Source organism: Morone saxatilis, unplaced genomic scaffold (genome assembly GCF_004916995.1).
Source record: "Morone saxatilis isolate NCDOM2014 unplaced genomic scaffold, NCSU_SB_2.0 Contig7, whole genome shotgun sequence".
In the NCBI taxonomy this organism is placed as follows: domain Eukaryota; kingdom Metazoa; phylum Chordata; class Actinopteri; family Moronidae; genus Morone; species Morone saxatilis.
The window spans coordinates 20189700-20203886 of record NW_023340246.1 but is presented as its reverse complement, the minus strand read 5'-3'; the positions used below and the strand labels follow the sequence as shown (position 1 = coordinate 20203886).

At 40.6% G+C, this 14187-nt stretch overlaps 1 protein-coding gene across 1 annotated transcript in view; it reads left to right on the top strand.

Moving 5' to 3' along the window:
- Positions 1–9247: 9247 nt before the first annotated feature.
- The window catches only part of afdna (afadin, adherens junction formation factor a), a gene marked incomplete at its 3' end in the record, with an annotated part of 72057 nt that continues 67117 nt past the window's right edge, over positions 9248–14187 (top strand). The window contains 1 exon segment of the mRNA XM_035678402.1: positions 9248–9578. Within this exon segment, the coding sequence (XP_035534295.1) occupies positions 9477–9578 (102 nt within the window).

Here is a 14187-nt window from a genome sequence, read left to right as displayed (position 1 = left end):
CTAACGTGGCGAGCCCATCACTCCACCATCTCTCTCCCTGTTGCATGTCCACAAGTGCATGAAGTGTGTATTTCAGCCTGTGTGTGTGTGTAAGAATAAAAAAAAGAGTGAAAAAAAGGGGGATTAATAAAGTATATATCTTATATCTTATCTTATCTTATCTAGATGCCACTAAATCCTACACACTGGACCTTTAAGCGAGACAAGAGGAATAGGCTAGTACAGCTTGTAAAGACATCTATCAAGCACAAATCAACTGAATGTCAATGGAAACAGCACAAAACGTTTCACAACACAAACACTACATGCAGTAAAACTGTGATCACAAAGGTCATTCTGTTCACTGTGTGTGCTGCCAGTCTGTAGGGACCTGGCCTGGGAACTGGAGGGTTATGGGTATGGAGTGTGGACTGGTAGCTGAAGAGATGCGCCTCCACATGGCAGCCCAAACCCTCCAACATCTCTCCACATTTGCATGTCCATAAACCCTGTGTGTGCATCATTTTATTTTGGGCCTCTGTCTGTAAACATTGAGTGACATCAGGTTGTTAATGTAGACAAACTTGGGATGGACAAAGTACAATGGATGGCAGCGTTAGTAATAACATTAATAATGTTCCAGCTCCAGGGTCCTGGTATTAGTTAAATAGATTAGAGTCATTATTAGGTCTTTGTCGTGAAAGTGGTGAAATGAACCAAAAAGGTGCTGTTAGAGAGACAACTAACATGTGGGTGAACTACTGTAGCTGGCGAGTTAATTAGCTGAGAACATGCTAGCACTAATTGATAACAAGAGTTTTTCACATAGTTTACTCAAAACATGTGTTTATACCATCAACACCTGATTTATAACTGCAAGCCAGGACCTGTTTGTGGAGCGGCTTTGTGCGGAGCTCGGTTATAAAAAAAGGGAACGCTGTGACATTTTAGACTCTCCAGATCTCTGTTCCCTCGCAATAGAGATCTGTAGAGATCATTGGCCAATGCTGGAAATGTGCGTGTCAGAGTTCACCAAAGTTTAACTTAACATGAATCCACAAGAATTTTCTTTTCCCCTTGTGAGCTGCTTTAAGTGCTAGTTTGAGACCAGGCCTATAGAGTTATTGGTAACACCTGCGCTTTTCATGCTATGAGAAGTCTAAGTATGGACCGTAAGAAAGGCCTACTTCAGAAAGGTTGCTCCCCAATGGGAAAAAAAAAAACTTGGAAGTGGAGGAGAAAGGTGAGGAGCTTTTCTTTCAATAACCGAATTTCAACCTTTTGTACACACTTGAGTGGTAAGTGCTGGAAGCATGTTACAGTAGATTGTACATTTCCTAAAAACTCAAACGAATAAAAACTCAAACTCAGTGTGAAAAAATAAAGCCAATAAAATTCACTTTCTGTGTCTTTTCTGTGCTATTTCTGATCATTGTGGTTCTGTAATTACCTGTTTCGCTTCATTTTTAATCCTGTTAGATTAGGAATTATTCGCTGTAGTTAATCTCTGCTGGTGGATTTCTAGCTCACATGTGTGATAAGTCTCATATTGTGTTGGTAAACTCAAAGCTTTGCATTGATCTCAGAGATGAATATGGATGACCCTGACCAGCAAATGCACGTCATTAATTAGAAAGACGGGCTACCTGTCTTGGTGTGATGAATAAAACATCACGTTGGTGCTTATTCTGACAGGATGTGATGTTTCCCTAAGCAGATTTGGCATTAAGTCAAGTATGTGTGTCACATTTATATCACCTTTTATAGAAATGAGCAGTTTGCATAAGCTAGGAGAGAGAGATGTATAGGAGCGATCGATTCAACGTGCTGTACACTCTGTGGTTATGTTATAAGAGCGTACAGTCACTTGTTCACACCTTTTAAATTCATACAATACTCTCTCCACCTCTGCATGTATCCTGCATGACCACATTTCACGCTAGAGCAGATGTTTCCTGTTGCACTGTGGGAAAAATAAATGTTTCTCTTGGCATACGAGCGACAGATGGTGAGAACAGAACAGGAAAAAGAAAGGTGTGTTGATAGATAACACTGATTCAGGCTGCCTCGCAGAGGGACAGGCATTTTTCAGCTGCCTGCCTGATCACATGATATAAAGGAATCACACAGAGCAGACTGTAACAGTGTAAATGGGAGTTTTTTGGGATGTTGTTCCGACTCTGAGGAGTGGAGGGATGAGAAATTAAACAATAATGTCTGTAGTAAGTTGCTGTAATGCTACAACTTCATCGTTTACCTTGTTAAGCCATCCTGCATTATGAAAAACATGCAATAAAAATGCACAAAATGTATCAGAAGACTTTGAAAACAAAAGAAGTTTTTTGAAAGTTGTTGTTTATATAATCTTTGCTTTCGATATTACAAATGAGTGACTTCCTTTAGTTATAAGTCTCAAATACTTCAAACACACTAACTCATTAACAGGTAAACATAAGCTGTTTTATACATTTCAATCAAGAAAGGTTGAACAATTTCAGCCAAAATGGAAAAAGAAAATAAATCTGGTTTGAGTTTAATGTTATATTTTGTCCTTTTAAAGAGTTTGTAGTAAAAACAAACATTATTAATATTACTAGGAGCCGTTCCTGTTTGAGAATGAGGCAGTGATGCCATTTCTTTCCAAGCAGGGAAGAATTTTTCTCAGTAAACAGAAACAAGATGCAAAATAGTTTTGATGAGGCTGAATCACAACTATGAGTTACAGCAAAACCAATAGTGTTCCTTTAACATGAGGGAGAGGTTGTGTTCATTTCACTCTTTCTTAAAGGAACAGGTCTACTCTTTTTGGTATTTATTCGCTTTCTTGCAGAGAGTTAGATGAGAAGATCGGTAGTATCTGTCCGTTAAATATGAAGCTAGAGCCTGGAGATGGTTGGCTTAACTGTTTTCCTTCTTTATGTTAAGCTAAGATAAGATAAGCTAATTCGCTGCTGGCTGTAATTTTATATTTATTGCGCAGATATGAGTTTGGTATCTGACGTGCAAATTCACAACATTACAATTTCACTACATTTTAAATGGGTTTTGCTTTATATATATATTGCACCAGAGAAATAGTCACCTTGAAAACTGTTGCATTAATTAACCAGAGTGACCAGGACATCGTTTGAAATGTCATTTTATTAATCTCAAACATGGACATAACAAATAAAAACACAACTATTTGCATGTCTACAACTAAAGGTTAATGTACTTATTGCTTTCTTTCTTGCTGACATAGTTTACTTTATCCCTGCTGGCTAGTTTAATATGTCACAGGTGTCTTGATTGATTGAAAGCTGATTTTTCATTCACTTCAGAACCTTCTTTCTCCCCGGGCAGTAACTTTCTCAGCACTTATGACGTTAAAGCTTGACGTTTTCCTGTCTTATCTTTCTAAGACGCGTGGTCTACTGATGATATGGGCTACTTAAATCTTTCCTTGCTTGAAAGATATTCTCAGTGGGATAAAGATTATGTCAGGGCTGCTAGTTGTTAAAGGGGAAGGTCTGATAAGGTGATTTTTTCTGTCTGAAATTGGGAGCATAATCTGTGTAGTTTTTGTGTTTGAGATGAACAGTTTGAGAGCAGGTGCTGACCTCGAGCCAAGCACACAGTCGATCGTCACAAAAACATCATATAAAGTCACATTCTGCCTGATCCTCTTCCTTCCTTCATCTCCTCTGACCCCTTTCTGCTGCTTTGCCGTAGTTTCTATCATTTCATCAGCTTTTCTGATTAGCTTTTTATATCTCAACTTTGCTTCTTCTCCATCTTGATCCATCTATTTCTATAATCAGGCACACACACACCTCATTTGTGGATCCACCGCCCCCCATCTCAGGTCTTTCTGTACGTATTTCTATCTCTTGACCAAACAGTAGTTTTAATACTGGCTCCACAGCAGAGTGTAGATTTGATTATACATAGCGAGCAGCCTCTCCTGCTTATGAACACATGATAAAATACAAAGGTCTCACTCTACTTTGCTCATTATAATAAATAACATTTTAATGGCAAGTCTGTTTGTAGAAATACATGTAATGCTTAAGCAGTAGCAACAGAAGAAGCACAAGTTGACACTAAGCTGGTAAAGTAAAAGCCTACAGCCACGTTAGGCACAGTGGTGGTTTTGAGCAAGATCACGTGTGCCAACATGCTAATGTAGAAATGATAACATGTTAACACAATATAGATTTTGTGTCTTCTCTTGTCCCACAGGTAAAAATATATTCTTTTGCTGTAATTTATCCAAATGTCAACTTCATTTGTTGTCAGGGTCTCCTTCATGACCGGCTGCTGCACTCCCGCCCACGCAGCATTGCATCGGGTTCCCGTGGGATCCCGAGCCCAGTGCATCGTTAGATAACAAGGGTTGAGTGATAATGTGCTTTTTGTTATTTGGGTGAAAATGACCCTCTGAGGTGCAGACTTGCAGTTTTACAGTCTGACTTACAGGAAGTAGGCTGTTAGTATAGGCCTGCCATTTGCCAACTATTTCAGTCGGCCTCCTTTTCCCCCTTCCAACATCTGCGTGATAACGTTTTCAAACAACACCAACGTCCGAGGTAGCAACCTACACGCTAATAATGACCCTAAGCGTAACCTAGTCACTAACGGTACGAACACAAACAAACTAGCAGCTGTTAGCTTTTCTTTTTCTGGGATTTTGGCCATTTTAATGCCAGTGCTCACCTCCCCACGAGCAAATGTTCCAAGGTTTAAACAAATACAAACAAGCCAGAGCGTTTTAAGAACGAAAATGGGTTCATCCATCCATCCATCCATCAATCCATCAATCCATCAATCCATCCATCCATCCATCCATCATCCATCAATCATCATCAATCATCATCCATCCATCCATCCATCCATCCATCCAGCGCTTTAAGTCTGCCAGACTAACTCAGATTCAACCCCCCTGTTGTTATTTCTTAAGGAGATAATCATCTTTACTTTATTACAGGCTAATTTTTGGGGTTATTAACAGTCCATCATTCAAGTTGTTGAGTTCTTTATAATAATTTTCCTCTACATATTATCAGCCTGATGAACTTGCCTGACCTTGCTGCTTCCTCATTTTGATGAATACGGCCCGCGGGCAACTTCCTCTTTCAAAATTACATTGTTTTGTTCCAGGTCAGTTTGCTTGAACTAAAACTAAAGCTCATGACCATATTGTTCTCTATCTTTGTGGTTAAGTGCTGAGCTGCCTCTTTGGACGCCCATTATCACAGGTTTGCTTGCGTTAGCGGCTCTTAACTGTTTTGTCTTTTAACTTCAATCTAACGTTTGTGCTTCTCTCCAGCCAGAAAGATTGAGTAATCTGCTTTGAACTGTTACTGTAAGGAGTAAAAACACACGGCATTCCTCTATGTTATCATCATTTATTTTAAAAACTAACAGATAAGAGGGCGTTGTTGTGGTCAGAACGAGAGACAAAATAGGTGATAAGTATGGAGGCGGATGAGGACGTCGGACCAGCATGTGATTCTCATCTCTGACTGTGTGAAATGCAAAGAAGCAGATGATCTCAGTGGCTGTTGATCAGAAACTGACTCCACCAATAAACCAGTAAATCAAAATGTCGAAATTGAGACACTGGCAGCGGGAATGTTGTAGCTGTTTTTGTCAGTACAGATTTGTAATAAATCAGTGTGACTTCTGTCTGTGACCTCTGAGTGTGTGTGTGTGTGTGTGTGTGTGTGTGTGTGTGTGTGTGTGGTGACTGAAGCAGTGATACTATCACAGATACAGGAAGTGGCGAGGCTATCTGGTGAAGTTGGTTTCCTGTTGTGGTTTCTCACTTCTGCTGCCGATTTCAGTTCAGCAAAAACTCACACATCTTCTCACCAGTAGCTTAATAAGATTTGTTATTTAAGTAAGAGTACAGATACAACGGTGGAAAAATACTTTACACATACTGTTACAGGTAAAAGTCCTGCGTTCAAAATAAAGTACAGATTATAATTCTCATTATTGGATTGTTAAGTAGCATTTTACCGTTAGGTGGAGCTGATAAATCAGAAGGGTTGTGAGATTATTAAAGAGGAGGGAAAGAAGTTCTGCTACACAAATTTGTATTTATTTTTTGGATCTTTGTTTTTGATGAAATACTATATAATTGAAGAGTTATTTAAATAAAACCACAGAGAAATTTGAGAGGAAATTTCTCTTTCCTAACATCTCATAGACATCTCTTGACAAGAGATCCCAACTGGTCACAAGCCAAAAACCTGGTTTAAACACGTGCTGTATCTTATTAACTTAATATATGTTTTCTATAAATCTTAATCTGAAAGGTAACTTATAACAACACCTGTGAGATAAATGTAGTGAAGTAAAAAGTACAATAATTTCCCTATAAAGTATAAGTATAAAGTAGCATAAACTTACAGTAACGCAAGTGTATCACACGTACCTCAAACAAGGAACTTTTGGGTTGATTCTGGCGCCCCCTGTGGACAGAAACGCTAGTGTTTTTACTGCCTCATTTCATTGATTTCAAGGGGAATCCGACACGGTGGCAGGCATTACGAATAACTATATAAACAGCCAATCTTCTTGCTGATGGTCTTGTTTGTTTATGTGGGTCATATAAAGACATCAGTATTAAATTAAGACTGTTTCATAACCAGTTAAAAACTAATTGTAGCACATTTAAGCAACTTTCCGCCACTTCTCCTCGCATACCGACTTCATTACTCAGTTTTTGTTTGAAAAGAATCAGCGACAAACATGTGATATGATGTGTATTTAACATTATTATAGTTAGTTTGTTGTTTATTTGTGTCCTTAATCCACTCTACAACCGGTCAGATCAGTTGGTCTGATAAAAAAACTTTTTTATTTCTCATTCATTACTCACACATGAGGTCAGCTCAGCACTCACACCCACATATTTCAGGCACAGTGACTAATGTGTTTATAAGAAGCAAGGGGCTACTGTTCTGCCCACCCTTGTCTGGGAGAGTAGGTGGGAGGGCAACATGACTAACCACACCGCTGCATCACGGCTATTTCTGTAGATGCGATCACCGCTGTATTCCTGACATTTCACATGTATCTGCCCGATATCTGGTGTCCTTTCAGAGCCACCGACAGTCGTGTGTTAATAAAGAGCATGCTGTTTACATAGATGGGGCTCTCTTCGGCTCATTTACAAACATACACCTCATTACCCCCCCCCCAAAAACACACAGTCAACACACACACACACACACACACAAACACACACACACAGAGAAAGGAAACCAGCATTAGCTGATTATGTTTTAGTGCGTCCACAGGAAGGACACAAGTTATCAGTAATGTACTGCAGACAATGGCTCATCCATCCCGTATACGTAAATAGGATGTGTGTGTGCTGGTATTGAGGTCAGAAAAAGGTGCGTCTATAGAAGGCGAAGCTGTTTTGTAAGTTCTTAGTTATCAGAGTTTTACTTTATATTTTTCTTTCGAACCAAGCAAGCAATGCGTGCCCCTGTGATCGAAAACTACAGTAGCAGTAGTTTCCGTCTGTCGCTTTACACATTTTACCGAGAAAATTACGTATGTTGCTAAGTCGACACGAGTCAAACAATAGAATCAATTCTGCGCTGCAGACCAGCTGCATTGTATGATTGGAATTTTTCTAAATGTTTCATCATTGTGTATTTCTAGATGACATCATACATATTGAAATCACATCCCAATATGGCCAGATTTGTTAAGACACTACACGAAGTACGTACCACCGATAGGAGAAGGATAACAGAAGATCCCGGTGATAGAATACGGATAGATAAGACCCGGATATGCTCACAGGATAGCGCATAGATACGATAGATAGATAGATTACGATAGTGATTCCACCATCACCATCAGGCACTACAGGGCAGAGATCGGCGTGCTGTGTGTGTGTGTGTGGGGGTGTTATTAGACACATGGACTTGGCAGTGCTGTGTGGCATTCAGCACCTGCTGGCTAAAACTGAATTAGGAGACAAAGTGACAACAGAAAACACAAAGGAAGCTCCTCTCTCACTGCTTGAGGCATTCAGGATGAAGGATTTCTTCGGTTTTTTTCGGGCTAACAAATGCAGAGTATAAAATTACATGTTCGATTATAAACAATGATTAACAGACATTCATTGTAACAAGTTTTAAAGTATATATTTGGTCTCAGATACACATTTATGGAGCCATGCTTCTATTGTATTCTATGAATAGACAATTTATTAAAAGCATATATTACTTCTACAGTGATAATCCTGAAGCTAACAACCATTTAAATGTATAAACTCTGTAACTTATATTAGTGTGATATTTATTATATAGTTAACCTAACATCAACCCAATATAATAATACTTGGATAAGTGTGTTGTGTGTTGTGTTTATAACGTTATCAGGTCAAATCTGTTTGTCAACATATTAAAATGTAATTATTATATATTATATTATATATTATATATATATTATATATTAGTTACATTAAAAAAACAACAACTTCCTGATAACAGTGTTGGCTGTTGGACAACTAGAATAAGAAATAACTGTTATACATTAACTTTATCATCTTTTTATTTTATTTTGTAGCAGTCATTCTATGCCTTATTTTTATTTAATGTTATTCTCTTTTTCTCCTACTTAAGCTTTTGTTCATTCATCTGAGTAAAACTATATAAAAGTGTGTTTTCTATGTGAATACCTTTGTATACACATCTTCTAAATGACTTCTTAAAACATATCTCTTTTTAAAAAAGCCTTTTATTTATTCTAGCACACTGCTTAATGTCTCATATCTTATTAGCATTATTGTTCCTATCATATATTAGCTATGAGTAGTTTATTCTTTAATGTGTATATGTTTAACTGTTTCTATTATTTGCCCCAGTGCGGTTAATTTAATTCATTTTGATTTTAAATAAACTGTGTTATATTATCACCTCACTTCTATATGATTTTAATTATATTAAGCCTATTAGTGCCTCCTGACATATGTTTAATCATGGTCACGTAAGGCACTTTTATTTTGAAAAGTGCCGTATAAATTTATTTACATTTATATTAATGTATATATATATTTTTTTTTTTTAACGTGCAAACAAATCAATAAATCAAAGGCACTTAAATAAAAAAATTAAATCCATTAAATAAATAACAGTTAGCGTCGACGTAATCCCACCGCGAGCGACGTCACGACTCACGTTCCGCCGGACCTCAAACGGTTAAACGGTTGAGCGCGTGCACGTGGAGCCACGGGAGCGCGCGCAGGCTCACCGGGAACGCGAAGCAGAAACAGATCAGACGGCAGGTCGGTCGGTCGGTCGGTCGGTCGGTGAGCAGAGCGCGAAGTACTGACCCGTTTCTCCTCCTTGTGGACTAACGTTACCGGGAAGTTTATTTTTTATTTTTTAATTTATTTATTTATTATTATTATTTTTTTTTTGGGAATTTTTTTACATAAATTCCAACAGCACGGAGAGAGAAGAAGGAGTCCGAAGAGACTGTCCACCATGTCGGGGAGCAGGGAGGAGGAGAGGAGGAAACTGGCCGACATCATCAACCACTGGAACGCCAACCGGCTCGACCTGTTCGAGATCAGCCGGCCCACAGAGGTAGGAGACCACCCGGCAGCGGCGGCTACGAGAGGCCGGGGACCCGCAGGCCCGCCGCTCTTCTTGCTGGTTGAATGGGAGTTTGTGGTTCGTGTTTGGGGCGGGGGGGGGGGGACACTTGGTTTGGAGATGTTGAAAGCTGTTGTGGGCAGCGTGGTTTTACTCGGTGGTTAAATCCCCCCCCCCTCTTCGTTGTACGTGCAGATGCCAGACTCCATTGAAAAATCTGGCTATTTACTACACTCGTTAATACAACACAAAAGGCCCTTTAATGTTGATTTATTTTTTGGGCTTTCGTGGCTGCTGGGTTAAAATAAAATATTTCTCTACAGATCAGCGGCATGTTTGGATAAAACGAGGTGTTTTAGAAACAAACGTAACGTTAGTTAGCTACCAGCTACCGCCCACAACTGTGTGTTTGGGAATTAACCAGCTACACAGAAGGAATAACTCAAAGTGCACAGTTTACACAGCCAGTTTAGGTTGTGTGTGTAATAAATATGCCGAATTTCAGCTAAATATCATAGCTTTTATTGAACATCTTGAGGGTTATTCTGTGATAAGTACGCGCGGTAACAGAGGCAGCACTAAATTGACAGATTTTTGAATGGAGTTTGGTGTGAAGTCTCTAATACAAACAGGAACGGCGGCACGTATCGGGGCTAGCCAGCTAGTTAGCAAGCACATTACCTGTAGAGCAAACATAAACCCCGCTCATTGTGTTTTAAATAGAAGAAAACCGACAACACTAATCATCGGCATCCACCTTTTTACCCACATTATCACAATTTAAACGATAAAGCTGTAATATGTCCACTGTTGGCTCTCTCTCTCTCTCTGTGTCTGTGTTGCAGCAGTGCCTGCAATGGCTGACAAACCCCAGTAGCTCGGTGAGGTTGTTTGATACGCAGGGCAAATAGATAAAAGCTTAAAGTATTAGCAACAAGCTGGGTGTGAATGCTGAAACACCCAGGTGGGGAGCTGAAAGCCCGGAGCCCACCACAGTGCCTCCTGTCCCCCCTGTCGCCCCTGCATCCTCCGTGCTTTCAGATGCCTGTTTGACCAGCAATAATTTGACCCTGCAACATATCGAGGAGCTGTGCTGTAATTAAATCACCAGCCTGGACTGGAGGTTGTGGTTGTTTACTGACAACAGGTAGCTACCAGAGGACAACAAGGAGGTGGAGGTTTGTAGTCCTGAAGCAGTCCGTCAGTGTCTCTAACCTAACCCACTAATTACTTTGGATTTGCAGCTATGACTGTGCTTACGTCAGCTGCAGTGTCTTCTGCTTTTAGGCGGGCGGCCCCCCTTACATCTCCTTGGATAAAGGGTGTACGGGGGGGGCCACAGGGTCCCCTCTCTTCTTCTTGAGCCGATTTAATTTACGGGGATTGGAGCTGGCCGGCCTGGAGGTTTGTGTACTCGCACACTACGACCCCCTCCAAGTTATTCTACTAGTTATTCTCTCACTGCACAAGACGAGTTTAGTCCGGTCTAACGTGGTTTAATGTAGTTTTATAGAGCCCCCCCCCCCTAAAAGCTGCACAAGCGTCCTTCACACTATCTGGGGCTTAATTAAATACACTTCCTTCGTAGTAAACTTCACAGTATGATGTGTGATTGACGCTGATGTTTTTACATTTGAATTACCGCACGCAATCAGCATCAAATGATGTTTAATTTGTGATTTTTTTTTCTCCGAGCAAACCGCCACAGAGAGCGGTGAGATCACTCGTGTGATTAGATTAGACGTGGATGGCTGATTAGTCTGGAGCAAAGGTTCTCCAACTTTTTAATCTCGCAGCCCAAACTGAACGAGTCCTGCTGGGGGACTTATGGAGGGCCTCGATAAAACATAACAGGTGTCACGTGGGGCTTTGTTTTCTGATTTATTCTCTACAGGATTCAGTTAAGGCTCGTGTGGAGAGATGCAGCGCGATAGACGGACTGGAATTGAGATGGAACAGCATTTATTTGGACAAACAAACAAACTTCTGCGCCTGTTTCTGTCACACTCCTCAAAACACGAGCAGAAAATTGTCATCGGGTCATTTTAAATGTGTGTTTAGGTCGTGGTGGTAGGTGGGGAAGGGCAGCGTTCGGCTTACAGACACGTGTTTCTTATTAGCTGCGACCACACACACGCGTTCAGCATCAGACCTTTCTCAGCCACAATCGTTTGAAAAGGATGTTCTCAGTCCCGTTTGAAGAGCAGTGCTTTCTCTTTAGGACTGTGAGTCTGCAGGAATCCTCCCCAAAACACGAGGTTTCACGTGCGTAAGACGTCGAATGCTGACCGCTGTTATCTTCTGCTTTGGAGAGCTTGTGCATAACGGAGGAGTTGCTGTCAAGACGGTCCTGAATATAACTCTAAAGCGCCGAACCGCTGGGCAGAGTTCAAGAGCGAGTCTCCGGAGGAACTGTTGGTTTTCCAAACCCAACCCTGTCCTGTGTGTGAGTTTGTTTCTTAATGAATTAAACAGTAAGGAGCACAGTGCGAGATAAACAATGCACAGCAGGTGATTCGTATCTCCTAACAATCGTCCTTTAAGCGTTCAGCCGCGGTGCGCTCGGGTTAGATGTTTCCAGTGTTGTGACAGTGTTGTAGTTAGCAGGTAGGACTCACCAGTCATGCTTTATATTTACATTATAGGGGCATTTGTGATGTGGTTGAATGGGATGAGTGCTGAATCGTGTAAAACCTGGTCACATCTCTTATCAGGGAAAGGTGTGAAGCTCCTCCAGTTGTCCTGTGGGTTGTTTTCTTCCCACAGCAGTTGTGGATTGATCCTGCGTGGAGCGAGGTCTTCTCACCGACCTCAGTGATTTCAGCTCCTCTAATGTGAATATTTTAGTCCTCTCTGGCAGTTAACTGAATATCTTTGGACTGTTGACTTTTGGGAAACTTTTGTTCCCGTTTCCACACTTCATGGAGCAAACAACTGATGTATTGATGAAGAAACAAGCATTAGTTGCAGCCCTGCCGTTCCTCAGAGGATAAATGTAAGACTGCTCATCTTTAAATATACACCGTCCTCTTTTCCTGAACTGTTTATTTATAGATTTGCATCTTCCGATGGTCGGACGGGGAGCCGGTTGCTGTTATTACGTTGGTCTGGTTTTTCTGGTTGTTGAATTGTCTTAATGCCTCTCTGACAGCGGCACATGACGTGGCTTTAAATGTGTTACTACACGTCACATGTGAGTGTAGTAACACACACCACGCGACAGTTTAACGCACCGTCCCTGCACTGGAAGGGTCAAGTGGACATTCAGCGGCCCAGTTTAATAATAAGGTGGAAAACGGTTTGGTTAAAGTACAATCGGCACGTCTTAATGTCGCTCTCAGTTAGGGATGTGACGGTGCTTCGTGACGCGGTTAAAAATCGGTACAAATGCGCGACGATTGTTTGAAATCTAGGAAACACCGAGCGCTTTTAAATCCCCATAAACACGAATACAACCGGTGAGAACAGACAAAACCAAAAGAGACTTTTTTATTTTATTTATAAGAGACAAAAACAGTGTTTAACAGTGTTTCTTTTGGTCAAGATTTTATATTGTTTTGTTATTTAAGATACTGACAGTTCACAGCAGTTTACTTGTGAGATAGTTTCTAAAGAAAGGAGATATTTTTCATGTATTTTGTTGTTTAAGATGATTTTATAAGAGGACACAAACTGTTTTTACAGAGTTTACTCTAAGATTTCTTTCCTACGAATAAAAGATCGTTTTATTGGGTCATAATTTGTCTGGAGCTCATTTTGATTAAAAAAAAAAAATACAAATAAATCGTGAGAGAATCGTATCGTGAACAAAAAACGGTGAAGTTAACTGTGGACAGCCTGAGGAACAGGGCTGCTCTGTCCCATCTGCAGACGCTGAAGTGCTCAGTGGTTTCCTCACAGTTCAAATCGAACTCTACCTGTTGGGTTTGTGACCCGATTGTTCCTTTTTCTGGCAGAAAATGAAACTAATTTAATGCTAGAAGTCCTGCAGGTTTCCAGTTTCATCAGAAGAATCAGAATTGTGTTTATTGCGTCTCCACAGATGAACAAACATGACAGCAAGCCGGGATGAGCTCGTCCCCTAAAGGCCCAGCGTCGTCGGCTGTTTGGAGCTGGTTTGGTTTGGTGGCGTCTACATTAGTGGATTCGTGTTCACATTGTGTCCCGGAGGAAAGCCGTTACTGACGCAGTCGAGCTGCATATTCCCATTTACACAGTGGAAGAGCCGGGGTCGAAACAACATAAAGGCAGAACTTGTTTTCAATCGTCTCTTTGTCATTTTAGTGTGTTTTTTAAGAAGGAAAAAATCGGGTTTGGTGTGAAAAACTCAGATTTTATTTTTAAGCCATTTACAATCATTCAAATCACAGAAAAATCACAGAAAAGTAAAGTACTTTGAAAATATAAGTAGAGAAAGATAAGAAGAGAAAGCTCCTTTCCTACGGGACGTGAACGCAGCGTGGAAGCAGACTGGTGACATCAGCGGCCACTCTCTCTCTCTCTCTCTCTCTCTGCTTTTGTCTACTCTCGTGCGTTGTTCCGGTTCGGTTGGTGGTTGCGTGCGCGGCTCTTTTGTGGTCGTTCTTTCTTCTTCTCTTCT